The sequence below is a fragment of the Tympanuchus pallidicinctus genome, unplaced genomic scaffold (assembly GCF_026119805.1).
Source record: "Tympanuchus pallidicinctus isolate F22 unplaced genomic scaffold, pur_lepc_1.0 scaffold22, whole genome shotgun sequence".
NCBI classification, from domain to species: domain Eukaryota; kingdom Metazoa; phylum Chordata; class Aves; order Galliformes; family Phasianidae; genus Tympanuchus; species Tympanuchus pallidicinctus.
In genome coordinates this window covers 16,910,451-16,930,814 of record NW_026294739.1, presented here as the reverse complement: position 1 = coordinate 16,930,814, position 20,364 = coordinate 16,910,451, and the positions used below count along the sequence as shown (strand labels likewise).

The 20,364-nt window shown below is 43.3% G+C and overlaps 1 protein-coding gene across 5 annotated transcripts in view; it reads left to right on the top strand.

Moving 5' to 3' along the window:
- The window catches only part of LOC128082428 (calcium-activated potassium channel subunit beta-2), a 115,342-nt gene that overhangs the window by 83,470 nt on the left and 11,508 nt on the right, over nucleotides 1-20,364 (top strand). For 4 of the 5 annotated variants that reach the window (XM_052686547.1, XM_052686546.1, XM_052686548.1 and 1 more), the window contains exon 2: nucleotides 17,849-17,959. The exons of the other annotated variant lie outside the window; for it this stretch is intronic. In XM_052686547.1, coding sequence (XP_052542507.1) covers nucleotides 17,849-17,959 — 111 coding nt within the window. The remainder of the gene's footprint in view (nucleotides 1-17,848; nucleotides 17,960-20,364) is intronic. 5 annotated transcript variants of the gene reach the window in all.

Here is a 20,364-nt window from a genome sequence, read left to right as displayed (position 1 = left end):
AGAGGCAGCATGTGGCAATGTTGGAAGGGCATCAGAGCATTCACGTGCTGCTTGGTCAGGGACTGCAGGTGACTGTGAGAACAGGAAAACTCACCGGAACAAAAGCTCCTGACTTACCAGCGCTCCAGCATCAGTGCCACATGTTCTGATTGCCTCCAAAGCAGCCAAATGGCTGAACCCAAAAAGCGACACAAAATTACTTGCGATCTCCTCTCTGTAAGTGCTCTGTCTCTAAAGAGAACTTGATTTGTTTCCAGAGTGCTTTGAAAAGACCCTTCACCTAACTCTGACCTCAAATCCTCATGCTCCAGACAGAGGGCGGAGAGACTGCTCCTTAGGACATCAACACTTGTTAATTGTCTTAAAGAGATTACACAAATCACCTAAACAAGTATCAACCTAGATTTTGGATTAAGTGTGGGTGCTAAAATGACCTTGTTGATGAAATCAACGTGATCTAACCTCACAAATTGGAGAGGGAAGCCTTGGATCTAACTGTGACTCAGTAGGTACGATCACGGTGAGTAGTCACACTGCTCTGTACCTGTTTTCCTATCTCTAACACCCTTGCAGTGTTCCTTGAGACCCAGTACAATAAAACGTCAGGTCTGGGTCTTTCTGGAACAGACAGAACACTGACAAAATCATCACAATGTGCTGTTTCCTTTTACCAATGCTAATTGCTTTCTCCATTTTTGAGCTTTCTGGCTCGTGTTGGTGTCAGCATCCCAGCTCCTGCATTAACCAACATAACATTGTTTGGGGGTGGATTTAGCTTAGTATATTTGGCAGGGAGCTCAGCGCAGGTGTTGGGCATGTTGTGCACGTCAGGGTCCCCCACATTTGTTCCCTGCCTGCTGCCATGGGGTGACATTCCTGTTGTGCAGCCAATAGCCAGAGTCACTCGTCCTGCTGGTACCTGCAGTTTTCTTTGCGTCTCGCTTAGGTTTTGGAAGTAATTAACTCTGGAAGGACAGATTGGGGTTTAGGCTGTTACAGACATTTTCAGCAAGGTTTGCATTGAGTGTGTTGGTCCTCATGTTGTGGCCAGGAGGAAAGCCCAAAAATTGTATCTGTAATGAGTGCTTCACAAAAGGAAGATCATTAAGTCAGAACCATAATGCCTCTTCAGAGGTTGTTCTTGCTGCTGTTCCATAACACCAGCAGATTTTCCTGCAAACTTTCTAGTGCATATAGTGGAAACAACTTCAGATCCAGTAAGAATTCATGGACTGTTTAAAAAGGAAAAAAATTGTTGGAGGCAAAGCCAGCAATGACTGGAATGCTTAAATCTACTTTCAAATCTCTTTGCTCAAACCCAGTTTAATTTACTCGTTTGCTAATCCCAATCTTGTTTTTACAAATATAACTCATGGAAACACGTTGAACTTCTGCAGCTAGCTGGAGAACTTAGGGCTCCAAAACTCTTGGCTCTGCTTCTCCCTGTGTGTAGTGGTAGATTTGCATTCTGCTCAGACATGTATTAGATGCACTCCCTGTTCCCTTCCTGAACACTGTGTTCCACTTCACTCTCCCTGTTGTTTGTTATGGCAAAGTTAGCCTAGTTTCACTTCATTGGAACAGGTTGCCCAGGAAGGTGGTGGGGTCACCATCTCTGGAGGTGTTCAAGAAGCATGGACATGTGGCACTGAGGGATGTGGTCAGTGGGACTCATGGGGTGTGTTTGGGGTTGGACTTGGCGATCTTAGTAGTCTCTTCCAGCCTTAATGATTCTATGATTCTTCCACTGAACTTCAAGTATACCTCATGGAGGAACATAGCTTTTCTCAAAGATTTCTTCAAATGCTATTATTAATGAATTAATTTCATCACTATCATGTGCTTACATAGAAATAGCAAGTAATAATGATGCGACAAAATATCAGGAATAGTGCAGTCAGGGCTAGGGAACTGTGCACTATATTCTTATTTCTGATCCCAGATGGGCTCATGGGGACAAAGGTTCCATGAGGATCCCAGCCTGGGAGCACATCTCCTGGTTGCTTTGTGCACTGCAGTGCTGGCTCCCCTTCCCTTCACAGCTGCCTCCTTTGCTCCCCTTGGGGCTGTATTTCTGTATACAGGCATACAGAGAAAAGCCTTTTTAATCCGGTGTCTTACAGGCTCAAAGTAGGAATACTTTTCATTTTGAATAAAATATGAATATTAAGCTCTTTGGGTAGGGACTTTGTCTTCCAGTGTCTCTACAAAGCACTTAGTACACTGCCAGCATTACAAATGTAAATACTACAAATAATATAATAGAGTTTGGAGCTCAGAGATGTGTTTCATTGGAAATGGGCCCACAAAGCCTCCCTGCATGCTGTAATAGAAAAGGCTCAGGTATGAGGAAACGCTTAGGTTCAAGACTTTCTTTTGATTTAAGTTTCCCAGTAACTCAAGGTCTTCCTGGTTTGATCCCAGCAGTAAAACAGAGACACTCTGCCCAGGAGACAAGAAGTTTAGCACAGAGACACTCATTTGAGAAGTGGGTGAGAGCTGTTTAATTCTGTAGAGCAACACTGTGCAATAATTCAAGACAGAAAGCCAGCATGAGTTCCCTAACCAGCTGAAGGCAAACAGGTAGAAAGGACTTAAAAAAAAATCCTTGTAGAAAAGAATGTATTATTAAATGAAAAAGTAATTTAACTGAATAATGTTCTCATAGCACACAGCAAATCTAATATCAACTCTGCAAATCTAATAGGATCTCTGCAAAAGCAGAGAAGTTCAATCTGAAGTGCGCTCTTCTGAGGCTGAGGCTGATGTCCTTTAAGTACAATAGAAATATTACTTCAGCTTCAATTCCAGCCAGACCAGGCTTCCACTGCATTTGGATTGTCAGCGGCCTTTACTGTCTCTGTAGAATATTCCACTCAGACTCACCACAGTCATTAAGGCAACTTTAATTTCCACAACAGAAAGCAGAACGCAGGAGGCACTGTTGCGTTTGCACCAGAGCCTTTTCCTGCATTAAGCAAGAAAAAAATTGGCACAGAAAAATCATAAGTGGATGGGAGGCAACCATTAGACTTTCCTAAATGAGGTGTAATCAATAGACAGAGCCTTCCACTGTGGTAACAAACAGCACAACCTCCAAGGGATCCTCTAGCCAACAGGAGACATACTGCCCACCTTGCAATGATTATGCCATTGTATTGCCAGCCATTGTATTTCTCATTATGCCAATGGCCAAATCACTGTGCTCCAGCCACTTTACTGTGTACATCAGCTGGAAATTATCACCTTCATTACCCATAGCTCCTAAAGGCACCATGCCATAATCCGTGTGGAATTCAATCCACATGGAAAAGGCTGGCCAAGTAACAGTCTTCCACACAAAGCACCTACTGTGCACCAAGCTATCTCAGTCTATCACTTTTTGCAGGTCCCAGCAACATCTCCCATTTGAGCATTCCATTAACTTTTTCACCCTTTATTTCTTAAAAAAGCCCAGAGGTAATCTTAATCCCCCTTATCTTGCAGCACTATTATCTTACGGTGTTTCTGCTGGCTTCACACAGAGATTTTGTGGAACTGCATTTTCTTATTTAGCCCAAAATAGGCTTAGAGAAAGACAGTGCAAACAGGTCTTTTTTGAACAAGCTAGGAAAAAAAATGAAACTCTTGGCTTGTGCCCAGTTTCAATTCAGTATCAGTTTAAAGGATGTAGGGTTGTTTTGTTGTTGTTTTTTCTCCTGTAGTTTAGGAGAAGGGAGCATTTACCATTTGAGATGGGAGATCTCTTCCAGTCAAATTACTTCTTTTAGATCCCAAGGGATTAGCTGTATCCCTTGGAGGTGCCCACGATGCTCCTTTTCTGCTGGGACCCATAATTAACAAGGCCAGTAATTATCCCAACCCCCTCAGCTCTGGAAAGAACTTTGTCACGACACACGTAGTATCAGTTCCCTTAATGGACTGAGGGAGTCTGTAAAGTAAAAAGGTGTAAGACTGGCAACTGCTAAATAGGACTGTCCATGAAGAAATCCACTTATTTTTAACTGGGTTGAAGTTATTTTACGAATCTTACATTTGTAACGGATGGATATATTAATAAATTCCACACAGAGGCTTTCAAGTTAGAAGCAAGCCTCTCGATCTACTGCTTCAGAAAGCGCAGTCCAAAAGATATTGATCTGTTTATAGAGACAAGCATCCAACTGATTTATCAGAATCAGTGCAGACACTCAGAAAAAGACTCAATAGAAATAATAATAAATAAGTAAGGACCTAGGAAATAGAAATGTGCAATTTAAAACTAATTGAAATACTAACCCAAAGAATAGCTGCTTACGTTCATTTCTGCAAAAGCAGTACCAGGAAAGGGGAAGAGAGTGCTAAAAGTAAGTGGATAATTTTAGAGATGACAGACAAGATAAGCAGCATCCAGCTCTAAGGAGGAGAGCAGGAGCTAGAAAGCAGTGGAAGCAGAATAAGATTTTTTATTTGATTTTTCTTACAGAACTTTCAAATGAATTTGTCAAATTAAAGGTTTGAGTACTATTGAAATCAAGTCAGGAGAGAGAACAGCAGCAGCATGAATAGCCACCTACATCTGTTCGGCAGGTTGAAGCAGTGTAGTTTTGCACCCACTTCCTTTTTCCTGAGATCCAGAAAAGTTTTGATGCAGACCCTGTTTGTTGGTTTGACGAGCCATTTTTCATCTGCCTTGCTATCTCTGACACTGGGATGGCAAGGGGTGAGGTAGTGGCATGATAGGTTGTGCTGGCCAACACCACTTGTACTTCAAAATTCCCACCAGCCAGTTCATCAATCTAGGATTTGGACTGATGGCCACCTGTTAGGCTTTAGGCCATGCCTATCCACCATTGTAGTGTGCTGACCTCTCTTGAAATTATTATTATTCAAATTATTCTTTAAGGCCTGATGAAGACCAAGAGCCCCCCCAGCTGTTGCTGCTGGATGTAGCAGCAAGAAGAGGCCAGCCCCAACCCTGAGCAACTCTCAACACGCTCTAGTTTTGTTTCAAGGGTGGCCAAAACACACCAAAACAGGCTCCAACCAAGAGCTACCAAACCCATTTCAGGGCATTACATCTTACCCTTGAAAGTAAATCTCAGTCATGAGAAGAGCCACACATTGTCTGGCTTTAAATATGGAAGTGAAACTGCTCAGTATTCAGAGAAGAAAAGGTCATAAGACATACACAGTTTCATCTCAGCCTTATTAGTGTACTTGAAAATATTAAGAGTTTGCAAAAAAAAAAAATTTACAATAATTATCATTTAAGTGGGGAAAAAAAAAAAGCAACTCCATTTTAACCTGAGAGGCTAGGTCCTTCAGGAGAAGTTCACAAAGTTCTGTCAGCAAGATTTAGCTTTTCACAAAATAATGAAAATGGCCCAACTGCAGTCTCAGTGCAGTAAGGCAGACATATATCTTATGTTCTGTTTCTATGAACAGCTGATGTGAATCAGCATTGTTTGTACCTGATTTGGCTCAGCCCAGAAATCAGGTGCCTCCAGTCCCTTTAGGCAGCCTGAGCACACTAGGAGCGTGAGCAAGCAGGGGGTTGGCTTCAGCCTGAACCTCAGAGCTCTCTTGATACAACCCTGTAGCCATGGGCACTGTGCACAAAAGATAAGCATCTGTAGTGGTCACAGAACAGTTGTTTTGCTGATATAACTTGGATGGAAATGCACTGGCTTGCACCAACCCTGTCAGTAAATGGATCGGCCCCAGGTGATATTGAGGAAAATAGAGTGGGGATAGAGAAAGAAAGAGCTAGACAAATAGGAAAGGAGAGGAAGATCAGAAAGTGACCTAAGGTTATTGAGCACAAAATTCTAAAGAACAGGACAAAAGTACTTTCACAAAGTAAATTGTGTAGTAGAAGAGCCAGCACAGGTGACAGTGGGAAATGACTTGGAGCTGAAGTTTAATCAGCTCAAAACCTGCCTCTAGGAACCCAGAGGGATGCATGGCAACCCACAGGTAAGCCCCAGCACCCTCACAGCTCAGTGCATATCCACCCTTTCCTTCTGTTTCTCACACCGATCCACAAGAACCCACTGGCAGTTTCCAGCAAGGGCCCAGAACTGAATGGAGTGGACCTGGACACTTCTTCTCTTTAAATACTTGGGAAGGTCACAGGCTGATGTCATTCAGCTCCATGGAAATCCAAAGAAACTTCAAGACCTCTGCTAAAGGAATTCCATGCTGGAGGGATTGGAGCACCGTTGAGCTTCACATATAGTCCAAAGCACACTGAAAAGAGGGAAAGGGTAAAAGTTTAAGAAATATTTTGATAAATAACAAAAATATTGTCAAAAAGTTAATCAGAAGTCTAGATTTAGGCAGATCTGTTCTCATTTAACCTTCAGCAAGAGATCAGGTCTCAGCCTTTCTATTTTTGGAAACAGCTGATGAATGCGGTGTAACAAGGTATTAATAAACATCTGCCCAGCTCTCAGATTAGTATGGGGAAGAATTAATGGAGGTCTTAGCACGTTATATTTTCTGATTATGGCAGATGACTTTATTTATAGAAATAATGGGAGGAATGGAAATCGTCACTGACACCCTGTCAATATGCTTAATGAAATCCAATCGTTTAATTGCATTACGCTTGGCTAAGGAGTCATATCAATGAAAGGCCCTTCTTAGAGCAGTTCAATGGTCAGTATGTACTTCATGTAAGAAAGCTATGAAGATTAATATTTTTTCAATGAGCCATTGGGAAGAAAGTCCTGCCTGCCATACCTATTTCCACACCTCTGACCCTGAGAGGGACATGGCTGCTGTCCCCACTGGGGCAAAGCATTCTGCCAGGCAAAGTGAAGTCCTCTGCCCCTCATGTAGCTATTCAGCTTTCACAATTTTCCATCACCCTTCTAGAGAGCCCTTGCTTTTAGTCCTTGAAACACTCAAAATAATAAAATACACCCAGGCTGAAGCCAACGCTATATTTCAGTGTTTACCACCAATGGCTAAACCAACTCATGCCTCAGCTCCTCGTGCCATTCCCTCCGGTCTGCTTTGGTAAAGTATTACCAGTGCTTCTGTGGGAACAATATCATGCCATTCCGCTGAGATAAATAAAGCATAATTTGAGGGCTTGATATGTTTATGCTTCCTCAGAGAAGAGGAAAGGCCTATAAAACTCCCTTTGAAGGAGTCATGGCTGTTCAGATCGTTTGCAGCTTGTTAGGTAAAGCCCCAAGCCAGTTTTTATCAGCAGGTGCCAGCGCCAGTGGAGAGCTGCTGGGGTTTAAGCAGGCTTTGGACGTGCTGTGGCTGTTTCTCAAAGTTCTAAAATACATTTCATAATGCTCAGTTCAGACAGCTGGGGAAGTTTAGGTCTTTTCTCCCAGAAGTATGGGGGAAAAAAACAAAGCTACAATTATGGTGACAGATGGTTTGTTGCACACAGCAGGGCTCTGCTAGTAATTTCGCTCCTTGCACATTGGAGGAGATCAGGACTCATGCTGAAAAGTCAAGGAAGTCCTGTGGTTCTGTCCTGTTCTTCCAAAAAAAAACCAAAACAATTCCTAGCCCAATCCAGTCTTCCAAAGCTATAGGTCTGAATTAATGAAAGCAGAGCAAGAAAATGTTACTATTTCTATTAATTAGAGACAGGTTTGTGCAATAAAGAGAATTCATATCCCTACTGTGCTGTATAAGTACCTATAATTCAGCTGCTCCACTCTCAATTGCAGCATGTTCTTCACATTGTTTTACAAATTAGCAAACCTGAAATCAGCAGCCACATGTAGTATGATGACATTTAATTTAACTATGGGGACTCTGAAATCCACAGGCAGTCTTCCAATGCTGCTTTTCACCTTGATTGTATTACAACACCCAAATTAACTATTCCTAGATCAGCTCTGTGTTTTTCATGGAAGTGGCAGTGCAGATGCCACAGGAAATACTCTGATATTTATTGAATTGCTGTTACTGCGGGGCAGTGTTTGGAATTATGCTCTTTGGGGGGTGACCAAGGACAGGGCAGTCCTGGAGCCAGCCTGACGTTCCAGCTCAGTTGACTGCTTTGCGTTTACTGCAAATGATGTGGAGTGAGAACAGTTAGGAAAAATTTGTTCTCCAAAAGAGTGCTCAGGCACTTGAACAGGCTGCTCAGGGAGGAGGTGGAAACACCATCCCTGGAGGTGTTCAAGAACCATGGAGATGTGGTGCATAGGAGCATGGTTAGTGGGCAGTATTGTTGTAGGTGGGTGGTTGGATTAGATAATGTTAGTGGTCTTTTCCAACCTTAGTGATTCTGTGATTCTAACATGCACATAGATATCATTGCTCAGTGGCCAGTGCTCAGTGCTTGCATACCTCAGGGATTTAATTCTGAGCATCAAAACCTGCAGAACCAGAACCAGGTGTATTCCTGCATCTTAACACTGGTGGTGTATCCTAGGGTAGGGCCGATGGTAGCAATGGTTTGGATGAGTGTTTCTGCCATACTCTGTTGATTTTCACAGCAGGGCCAGCCTGAAAACTCCAGAAGGAGCTGGCTACCAAAAACACATTGCTGCAGCAGCAGTGAGTGAAATGAGAGCTTTGAATGCAATGGTGAAGAAAAACATTCCTCGAGGTATAAATGGAAGATGGAAAGGTTCTGGGCAACGATCTCTCCAATTCTGTTCCAGCTTTCTAAACTCCAGATTAAATAGATACTGCTGTTCTCTGCACCCAAGGGAGAGGAACTGAATTGCCAGTTCCCACTTGGCAAATGGGTTTCATAGCAAAGCCCCTGCTGTGAGCTCCGAACCTCCCACCAGCAGACAGATCTCACTGTGGAGCACTATGGCAGCCAAAGTACTCAAGTAGCCGTGTTTTCCTACAGCTGTGAGGTGTTGGTGGCAGACCATTTTTGATGGTAACGCGTTCTCATAGCACATGGCTCCACCAGGATATTAAAATAGATATATAATTTAAAAATCTTACCTTATATACAGTGCAAAAGATTGATTTTCCTTGTCTTAATACATCTACCACTTATAGAGCTGCTGTTGTTACCTTTTAAGCAGATATTTGAGCAGAAGGGTGATAAAATGCTCAACTTTGATTGAACATTTGACTCAAATTTCCAGTGTGGCAAAAGGTAGAAATACAAACACTATGACGAAATCACAAACTTACTACAGGACAAAATATTCTACATCGATTTTTGAATCCTTACAGACACTCTTTTCTGGCTTGCATAAAGGTCAAAACTGAGTTTTTGAGCATTCTTTCAGCAAGGATTTTGTTTAGATTCTAGAACCTCCTTCCAGTTTAAGGTGTTATTCCACAAAAACTTCCAGTGTTAGTCCAGCTGGGGATTGGACCAAGGCTGTGGTCCCAAAAGAACAAAACAAATTGAAGAAATGTGTTTGCTCTGGTGCTGACAAGTTCTGTGCCATTGCCCTACTCCTTGATTCCTTCTGCATTCAGCTCCTGATCTCACTGATGTAAATAGGAGGAGAATCACATACCAGTCTCTTCTGAAGTACATACCAAGGAGCACTGAACTGAACTGATAGACTTCATTAAGTTTTTACACCAGCTTTCAAAGAATAAAAACATTGAAATGGGAAATTCACAACAGTATTTCCAATGTAAGAGAGAGGAGCAGCTGGGAGTGAGAGTTACATCTTATGAAGTAAAACTGCAATCCACATTACAACAGCCTCTGAAGACGTTTGCTGTAATTGGATTACTACTATCAAATTAATACAGGAGAAAAGCCCTCTGAACACATTAGGAGGGAGATGATCAGCTTTTATTTACTTCCTATGCTGTATTACAGTGAGGCACATCAGTGTTGCAGCAGGGCCAGCTGCAGGGTTCTAGCTGATGGCTTAGTGACCTTTCCCACAGGTATCTTTGCTTAAACTGACCTACATAGTTTGAGGAATTCAAATACTAGCTTTTAGAAACAAGCAGAATCTGATGAGAACCCATTTATGAGAAACATTTTGGATTAAACCTACCTTAGTTGCATTCTTGGTCATGAGTTCAAAATAATAATAATAATATTGAAATAATAATTAAAAAAAAAAAGGTGCTGTGCTGCTGTGATGTAAAATACAGCTTTTTTTCATTTTTATTTGAATGCAATCCATTTGATTACCGGGCTTCAGGGATTCTTAGGAGAGACAAAGGCAGGAAATTTAATAAAATCTTCAAAAAGGGTGAAAATTAAGAGGCAATTTTGAAGTTTCCCTAGAAAGTAGGGAAAGCACATCTCTGTTCACAGCGCTGTTTCCTTCAGCAGGGGCTCAGCAGAGGCATTCAGGTGTGTGGGAGAAGCTGGGTGAGACCTGGCTGAGCGATGGAGGTCCCACCAAAGAAAACTGGGGAATTATGCCAGCTGTGTGGCACTCTGGGCAGGCCTCTAACATGCCTTGGATGCACACTTAAGAGCTATTGAAAAGAGAAACATTCCCCATGCCCTAAGGGAAACGAAGCACAGAAGCCCCATTATTGCTGACAGAAGTTGTGCCTCTAATTCCCCATCTGGTCTTCTGAATGTTAACCTACAGTGTTGGCACATAAGCTTAAATGACAGAGAGATTCCAAATAGAAAGCAACAAATATTAGTCAGCCAGGCTGGTGGTGTCTGCAGAAAAGTGATGTGAAAGCTCATGTTTCAAGGGAGCGAAATGATAGAAGGGAAAACATTGTGTTAGGCTGGTTGAGGGGAGATATTATCACTACAGATGGAAGTAATGAGTCAAAATCAGATTTATTAATTTTTTTTTAATCTTTAATCCTTAAGGAATTCTGCACAGTTCCTCCTTATTGTTATTTGTGTTCAGCAGCTATATAAAATAGCAAACAAGGCAAGAAATTCTAGAGAAGAGTAATAATGTGATGCATAGTGTTAACAGGCTGGTTTTGGAAATACCCATTTATCTTGGTTAAATAAAAGCTTAGCTCAAGTACTAAACCAAGTAATCATGATTAGGGAGAGAAAAAGACATTCACTTCCTTAGAAACTCAATACTCTCAAACATTAATAGCACTGCAGTGACATTGCTCGAAGCTGGACGCTTGCTGTAATTAATATAGATTATTGTCATATGAGGAACAGAAGCATCTGTGCCTGTTCTTGCCATTGTTTTCACTTCTAGACCAAAATACATTGGGCTTTTGTTTTGGGGACGTGGCCCTTTCACTGTTCAGAGCACTGCTGGCCTCAGAGGACTGCAGAGATTTTGTTCTCTTTGTTGTTTCAAAACTGCATAGAGGGCATAGGCACATTGTTCCCTCTTATAGAGACTTTGCTTTTGTTCTTTCTCATCATCTTTTTTTCCTGACTCTCAAGAAAAATTGGTTTTATGCTAAAAAGTATATTACAAGAAGACATCTATACCAAGACTCATAAGCTCCCAATCTATTGGTTTTTTAAGGAGGCTATGTCTGTATTTGTACCATCCAGCATATCATGCTCTGAACTCACCCACAAAGCAGGTGATTTGGTTCTTACAGTGATTTTTACGGCACCAAACACAGCTCATCAGCCTCATCTCAGTAGTCATTTGACTCACTTCACTCCACCAGCTTTCCTGTCCATTTCATTCCACTACTTCAGTAGGTTTTGTGACTACTTTTGTGGAATACGTAGACATTTCTACTCTCTTGTGAGCACATTGTTCTTACCTCATGTTACATTCCCTGTCTTTCTAATCTTCCATCTTATTGTATCCCATTTCACGTGTAACTTTCTCTCAGTCTTTTTCCCCAGGCTGGATTTGGTATGTGAAAATGAATCTATCAGAAATGCTTCCCTCTTCTTCTTCTGGAAATTGTTCTCTGGGTCATGCACCTTTCCTGCAAAAAATTAGGATTTTATTTTGTTTCTTCCACTTAGACAGGAGGTTTCTGTCTGTATCAAGGGACCTGGAGACCCCTACCAGTGGGCAAAGCAAACATAAAAGAAGTTCAGCAGTCTATGGAGATGAAGCTGTATTGCCCATGACTTAGGCTCCAAAGCCAATAGGCAGCTTCCTCTATAGAATTCCTCTATGGAATATAGAATATAGACACATAAAGTGGAAATTATATGAAATTAATGCATGAAAAATTATTTCCGGTATCCTTCTATGGTGTTTGCATGCAAAATTCTACTTGGTGAAGCTGATTGCAACAGCTGATTGTATTAAGTAACAAATGGCTACGGGTGGTGAGGTATGTGTTCTGAAAAGATGAGAAACAACAGAGTATTTATCCTGCAAAAATTTACCCTCTTGTACTAAGAAAATTAGGAAGGTTGCTTGTGAGATCAGAACTGGGTGTTTGGCTTTCCCATAGAGATGCTTACTTCACAGCTCCATACCTCAGTTGTGTCTGTATCCCGGAATTATTAAATCTCCCTTTCCCCATCAAGGCCATTCCTTAGTTGTACAAACAGTCTCCTTGCTCTGTACCTCGGTTTTGCACCTGCACTTTTGCAGTAATGCAAACACCACTGAGTAATGGCCTTTAGCAAGACACGACACGTGAAACCTCAGTTATTCTTTGGATTTGTCTACCCGTTAGCAGTGAGCACGTTCAGCCAGCTGCAGACTGCCAGACTCTCATAAAAATTAACAAGCTATTCAATGCAGACCACTCTATTTTGCCACAGAAAATAAAGTTAAACAACAGCTAACATAGGGGAGGGAAGGGGGAGAAAGGAGAACAGTGAAGACAGACCAAAGACAGCATACGACTTGTATTTATTTTTTAATCCGATCGCTTTTAGTGCTTGTGATGCACGCTGTAACTAAAGGAATCTAACTGAATTAGAATTTCAATATGTCCTGAGCAGATTGGAGCCATTTCCATTCATGAGCAGCATGTCCCAGCTGTAATTGCCTGCTTGCTTATCCACACAGCTCTTTACAGCTAATCCAAATGTGGACTCAAAAATAAATAGTGACAGAGCATTCAGCTCCCACTGGGCTGTCCTTTCAGCATTGCCTCTGCCTTCGCTTTGTTCTGAGTGGTGCTCTCGATGGCACAGGGTTGGACTCAAAGGAGATAAAAATGATTGAGCCACTCAAGGATTTAGGTGAGAGAAAAGCCACTCTCGCCCTATCTGCTCCAGCTGTTTCTGCTTTTCCTTGGGGTGCTGCCTTATGGTTATTCATCTCTCCCTGCTTTCACCCCTCTTCCCAACCACAGCACTCTCCAACCCACTCTTCCTTTGTGGCAGCTGGTGCCCTCCCTGTCACCCCTTCCTTGTGTTCCCACACAGGGAGGGTTTTAACAGGGTTTTAGTGCTGCCTTCCTCAATTGAGGAAAGATTGAAAGATCTCTTCAGGGATGTTTAAAAACCATGCACTTCTCAGACCAGATTTTTTTCTGGAACAGTGTGACACTGAGGCATAGCTGCACGGAGCTGGAGGAGATGTCCCTGCTGATGGGACCACCCACTGTCTCTGCTCTCCAACGTGGGGTTTGTGACCCAGCACTTGACCTTGCTACACATCCTCCCAAAGCCAGTCCATGTTACAAGTGAACACCAGGAACAACAGAGATGATAACAGTACTTGTCCAACGTGTCACTTTCTACATAGATTCAAATCAATTTACAACTGACAAAGCACAGAAAGCTAAAAATGTCTGCAGAGCCTTGACAGGCAAAGGGGACAATTATCCCCAGCAACTGCAATGTGCCAAGAGAGGCATTGCCTCGTGCTTTGATTATAAACCCAGCAGCACCAAAACATGGGAGAAATGGGGCTGGTTTTTCACTCTGCCAGCTCAAGGTGGCCTCTGCCAGGTAGAGCAGGGGGACTGGCACAGCCTTTGAATGAGGTGAATGAGGAATCTGAGCCACATTCTCAGGGCTCTTGGAGGTGGCCCAGAAGGTCACCAAAGAAGAAAGGATGTGACTCTTATTTGCAGCAACAAGCAGCAGCTCCCTCTCTTGTAGCTGATCTGTGTATGCAAGAATTTCTTCAAAAAGTGGTCATTTTGATCAGCTAAGTCACCTGGGATGAAACAAGTTATCATGGAGATAGAAATGGATAGAAAGAGGCTTTGGGGAAAAAGAAGGAAGAGAAGTCAAAAAGATAAGCAGAAGTATAGACTATAAAGTCTGCTCTATAGGTAGTGGACTACCTAGACTCATAACAGGCAGGTAGCTCTTGGAGCCAGGTAGGAAAGAACCTGAGGGCTTAAAGAAAAAATTGAACAATAAGGCTTGAAATTTTTTCCACAAAACATAAAATCAGTACAGGAGAAAAAAAGATCATGACATGCAAATCTGGATGATTTAGAGGTTACCTTGGAATATTTAATTTTGAAGTGAGTACTGGATGTCATCATGTAGTAAAGAAGTATGACTCAGATTTTCTGAACAACCCTTTGACTAATGTGTAATACTGGGCAGAAGGATTTAATAATTATAAGGGATGGCCTGAAGTTAAAAAAAGTTTGTCTTCGAAAACAAACCATAAGCCCATGTATTCTGCACATAGCTAAGTTACACCCATGTGATGGCTTCAGTTGTATCTAGCAGTCTCATCTTTCTCCTTGGGACATGGAGCATCTTAGCCACATTTGTGCCAGTGGAGTGCAGTGAGATCTGTCCCAGGCACGATCCTCCTTTAATTCAAAAACCAAGTGGGATGCTCAGCCCTCAGCTCAAGGGAGATTTAGGAGAAAGGCCAGAAACAGAGGTGAAATCATTAATGCAGCATCATTAGCGATCAGTCTTCCTGAACTCATTAGTACATTAGCACCAGCTCCCCATTGTCCAGTTTTCCCTTGCTGTAATGAGGAACCCCAAATTCAAGGTCGTTTGCTGGCTGGATTAGTCACTGAGTGCACCAGGAGCTCCTGGGATACTCCAACAAGAGCAGTTATTTATGTCATTCTGTCCCACGCCGTGCTCATTAGCTCACAGTACAGCAAGGTCTGGTCACGAGGCAGAAATACACCGTTTGACATCGCTGTTGCTGCTTCACGATTTAGTGTTGCTGCTGGCAGGGCGTTAAATGTTCCCTAAGTGGTAACTGTCTTCCACTAATGTGAATGCATTTCTTTTATAAGTTAACTTATTGCTTTTCCTCTTAGTCCATGCTGGCTGTTCTTCTGCTCTGGCCACAGATAAGTGGAATTCAGGCAAGCAGGCACTGGGCCCTGCAGGGAAAAGAAGTATTTTGAGGAAACATTGCTCCATGAATAGTGTCACAACATGAGAATTGCCAGTTTGGTGCTGATCTGCTCAATTTTAACAACCCCACTGGATTTTTACTCAACCTCTCCCTGGTGCAACCCCACTTCCATCTACCCCTTCACACTGCAATGGGCCATACCTGGGAGCTGGATGTTTCAGGCTCTGTTTTTGTTCTGATTCTGGCTCTTACATTACTTCCATACCAGGATTAGCAAACTCCCCAGGGTCATCTCTGGATGCAGACAGGAGAATCTCAGCTTAGCAGTTAACTGCATAGCTGTGAGTAGGAAACAGCAGATGTTGCACCATAGAGCTAACCTTTGCCTAAAGGAGACACAAATTTAGCGACTTCCATCTGACTTCTGGAGTAGCTTCCATGATGTCATCAGAGTTAGGATTTTACACAAGATTAAGTGTGCAATTGTGTGTTAAACAGTGACCGTTAGCTCAGATTGCCCAGCTAATGAAGCAGGCAGCATTAACACCATCACATATGGTCTGCTTCTAGGCACCGGTGCCATGAGGGACTCTGAAATCTCTCTGACGTTAGAAGAGGAAGGACACCTCTCTTCCCTTCTGGCATCACCCCAGTGGGGCAGCCCCTCACTGCCAGCCATCACCAGCCATCACCCTCTGGCTCTCTCGTGATGTGCTCTGGAGCTTGTGGGTCTACTCCTTGCCCAGGAAGGACAAGGACTCAAGCAGGCAGCAGAAGCTGCTGATCTCTTTTAACGAGTGCCCAGGGTTTTCCTAATTAGGAACAGACTCTGATAGCACTCACCACCATCTCTGGGAGCAATCAGGACATAGTAGTCCAGCCAGCCAGGCTTTCCATCCTGTACCCTCAAGGCAGCAGTGGTAAATACAAACATCGTTTTATTTTCCAGCAGTAAGGAGCCCCGGGACTGAGCCTGGCAGAGGTCTCAGACCAAATGCCATCATAGCCTCCAGGTAGATGCTCTGCACTCTCCTGAACTGCTCAGTGCAGAAGCACCAGAGTAGGATTAGACCCAATATCTCACAACACAAATTTATGTCTGTGATCCCTATAAAAACACTTCTTAGCTGGTGGCTGATAGATGCTATTTCACCTTCTAAACTACAGTTATTACAGGAAGGAAGGACTTCTTCTTGTTGATTCCCCAGTACTTACCTACTGTGGTTGTAAGAAAGAAAAGAGGCTTTACTGGCACAAAGACCTGCAGAGATGACAATATACATGAAGAAAAGACTAGAGAAGAGTCCATTTCCATTGCCTCCCTTCTTTGGAACCACTGTCTTGTCCAGTTTACTGTGCATGAATGCAGCACAAAGCCATGCCAGATAGTACTCAGCCATGTCACCCAGCAGCCCATCTGTGTACACATGGATTCTGGCTCCCTGCCATGCCTGTCTTTCCCTGCAGCCACCTCAGCTGGATTTCAGTATTCTCCCAGGTTCATCGCTATGCAAATATTGAAATCACCGTGTTTACGTACATAGTGGCATTACAGACTTTTCCAGGAAAGGAGCACTGAGGAGTTCACGTGCCTTCTCTGATGGCAGCATCAACAGCTGGGTGTATTTTTCAGTGAGTTCCAGTGTATGAACTCCTCCATTAAAGCATTCAAAATCCTGCATATTTCATTTTTTTCTTTAACTTTTCTCACAAACACCCGAAAGCACAAAGTGCTAAGCAAAGAAGTAACGTGAAATACAGTGAATCTGTATGGCCCAATCTCCAGAAATGGAGATTATAGCCAACTTCACTGCACTCAGATGAGCAGATTTGGAGAAATTGTGAGGGGAGTGGAAGCTCCACTGGCAATATCCATATTACTTATGCAATTATTTAACTGCAATCCATAAGGATAGTTATTCATATTCAATTAATCCAGGGTATCCACAATCTTCTAGGACGAGATATAGCAAATATGCCTTAAATCAGGGCAGTTCTGCAGGTCCAGACAAAAGAGAAATACTTCCTGAGGTCCATTCGATGCTGTATTTCACATTTGTGAGATCTAATTGCAGTAAAGGGTTAAAGTTGAAATGAAACCTCTGAGACTGGAGAAGGCATCACCTGTCTGATGCCCCTGTGAAACACAGAAGCCCCAGGCAGGAGCTTATTCTGTGGGATGTTAGAGAAATCTCTTGAAAAGTGATATTGGAAGAAAAATCCCTGAAGCCCAGGTTGAAATATCAAGCAAATCATACTTCTTTAGCTTCAGAGAAAGCTCTACCCGATCTGGCCAAATGGTTTTGAGACAGTAATTTTTCTGTGGGAAAAGACATCTTTGTCACATCAGATACAATTCCATAAAACACTGCATTTATGTCTCATACTTCTGCCTCATTCAGACACCTTTCCTGAAAACCTCATCTCACTGAGGGCCATTGTGTAGCCAATAAATTGCAATAAGCATGCATTTGCTTAAACAGCCACTTTCTCCCAACAAAATGCCACCATAACATTGGATGCAGCTATTACCTTTTCTTAAACTGCCAATGATTTCTTGTTCATGGTGCAAAGCCTGCAAACTGTGCAGCATATTTTACCAGGGGGCAAACAAAATTTATCCTTCATTCCCTCTGCCAATTTGCCATTCTCACTACTTTACATTTCAGCTCAAGTTTATCAAATAATCCCTCCTGGGCGCAGCCACGGCAGATCTGGGTGTGACTTGGTCTGCTGCACTGGGTGGGCAGTGACAAAAACTATCACTCTTCCCCTAGGTCCTTCCATCGCCCCACTGCAGCAAGCAAAGCCAACACCGGGCAACCCTCTAAAATGTTTATTTGGACCAGTGGCCGGAGCTCTACATCTTACAGACACGATGAGAAAAGGTAAATGGCATCAATAATGATTGTTCTCTGATGGGTTTGGAATCTCTAGGACCACGACCTGTCACTGCTCTATAGCGGTGGCACTTGGGGAGGGAGGAGGGATACAAAGCCTCTTGTTCCCTCAGCTGCTCTTCTGAAGGCCAGCTCCGAGGTTACCACAGCACACAGCACACTTATTCCCAGCACAGATTTGCAGTCACGGCTCCAAGCCTTTCACAGGTGTCCTGCTCCCTGCCCACAGCACATACACGCCCTGCTCCAGGCACAGCTCACAGCCTCCTCTTTTCCAGCCGCCTCTCCCCCAGTCACCTGTGCCTTTTACACATCTACGTGATGCCAGAGATGCTTCCTGTTTCTATGCATGCACATGTGGGAAGCATGTGTGCATGACACTGCACAGCAGCTGGGTGATGGCAAACAGCTGGAAAAGTTGCTGGGCTTCTGGTCCAGCCCAGTTCAGCAGCACTGCTGCAGGAAATAGGCTGATGGACAGGGGAATACTGAGTCTCACACAGGGAATTGCACAGAAGAGAGGGAAATGGAAGGAGAGGTTTTAAGTCTACAAAGGCAGCACTCAATTGGGAATGAGAGAAGTTAAATATCATTTCTGAGAGAACAATTGTCAGTAATGCTCAGGCTCATCCTTCCAAAATCTCTCTGCTTTGTAGTGAGATTTGCTGGGCAGCTCATCTTGTCACCACCAAACACATTTCCCCTTCCTTTCTTTCCCCCTTCTCCCTTGTCTCCTCTCCTTCAGCTCTCCTTGCAGTCACTATTAACTGCAATCACAAAACATCAGACTCAAGTGAAACAAAACCAGAGGTCAGTGCAGCTACAGTGCCAATCAGCAAAACACACTTGTTAGTTATTCTAATGAGACATTACTGCTGGCATCTGCCTAGGAAAATGGGTTTTGAGTCCAGGTACTACAGCTGCCTGCAGGATGTTGGGTTTCTTTGGAGGACTGGCTAATTCACTGAACTCTGTTGCAAATTCCACAAGGGTGCTCAGCTCTTTGGATAATCCAATCCCAAATAGGTATTTTGAGGACTTGAGCTTAGCAGCAGGTTTCCATGGACATTCAGTTGGAGCTGGACATCTAACTGCTTCCTGTACTTCTGCAAGTCTCTTCTATAATTGAGTTTTCCCCAGGCTTATGTTCTTCTACCCCTATGTACCAGCCGTGACAATTCCAGGTACCTTTTCAAGCCATCAGAAGGGATTGAAGGAAGAGAAAATGAGAACAGGAGAGTGCTGACTGCAGCCTCAGGACTGCAGAAGAGAGGTGTGAACATGGAACAAGTGCTCACGACGGGAGGAACTCACCCGTAGCTGTCTGATGGCGATTTTAACACGCGTAAGGTCACTGGCAGCAGCACCACGTCGTACAGTCAGTACATTTCAGACAGATAACATCCCCTAAATGACCCTTTCCTAGGAATCCTGTGCTCATTAAGCTTCAGACAGAAAGGCTGTCAGCTGGAGCAGCAAACTTATGCCAGCAAACAACAGTCTGCTGCAGCAGTGGGTCACTTGCTGGGGGATAATTGCTTCCTCCAGGGTGGGGAGTCTCTCTCGGGCATCTGCTTTGGTAGCGCCAAGGCCAAGAAGTGCATTCATTGCTATGTTTGAGAAATCTGCTGCTCCCCAACTGCCACTTCCTAGGCTTTGGAAACCTAGCCAAGACCTCATTACTTCTCAGCTGTTCATTATCTTTTCCACAATGCTATAAGCTTGGAAAACCAAAGCACAATTCAGTTTGGCCTCTTTTGGAGGTGACAAGGTAGGGAATTGAGTGAAGTCCATTCTTAGTGATAGGAACGACCAGAGAGGTTCATGTACGAGTTCCAGGGACATATCCTCTTGCAGTACTTCAGATAATAAGAATTGATGCAACAAAGCATCCCCAGTAAGGAAAAATGTAAATACATTGGATTATAAGTAGAAAAGCCCCTGAGCAGTAGAAATTCAGTGATTAATATATGAGAGGTTTTTGACCTTTTTCTTCAAGGACTTCTGCTATCAGTAGATATCAGAAGTATGACTTCTGCATAATAACTGTGATATCAGAGAAGAAAACGTAGGTTCAAAGTCACTCTGAATATTCCCAGCAGACAGGAATCTCAACAGCCCCGCAGCCCACAGAGCAGGTGGGAAGCAAGCGACAAGCCTTGTCCTTCTCATTACCTACTACTAAAATATCTGTCCCCAGCGATGGCAGAGAAAAATCTTGGCTGCAGCAAATGGGAGCAGCTCTGCAGAAGATAGGGAACTTCTTTATGAAGGTGATTAGGCACTGTATTTCTCCTTGGCTGTAGCATTCAGGCCGACTAACGTAACACACACCCTCCTCTCCCTTCATCTGATGGCTTCATAAGGAGCTGCTGACCACCCTGCAGTGGGAT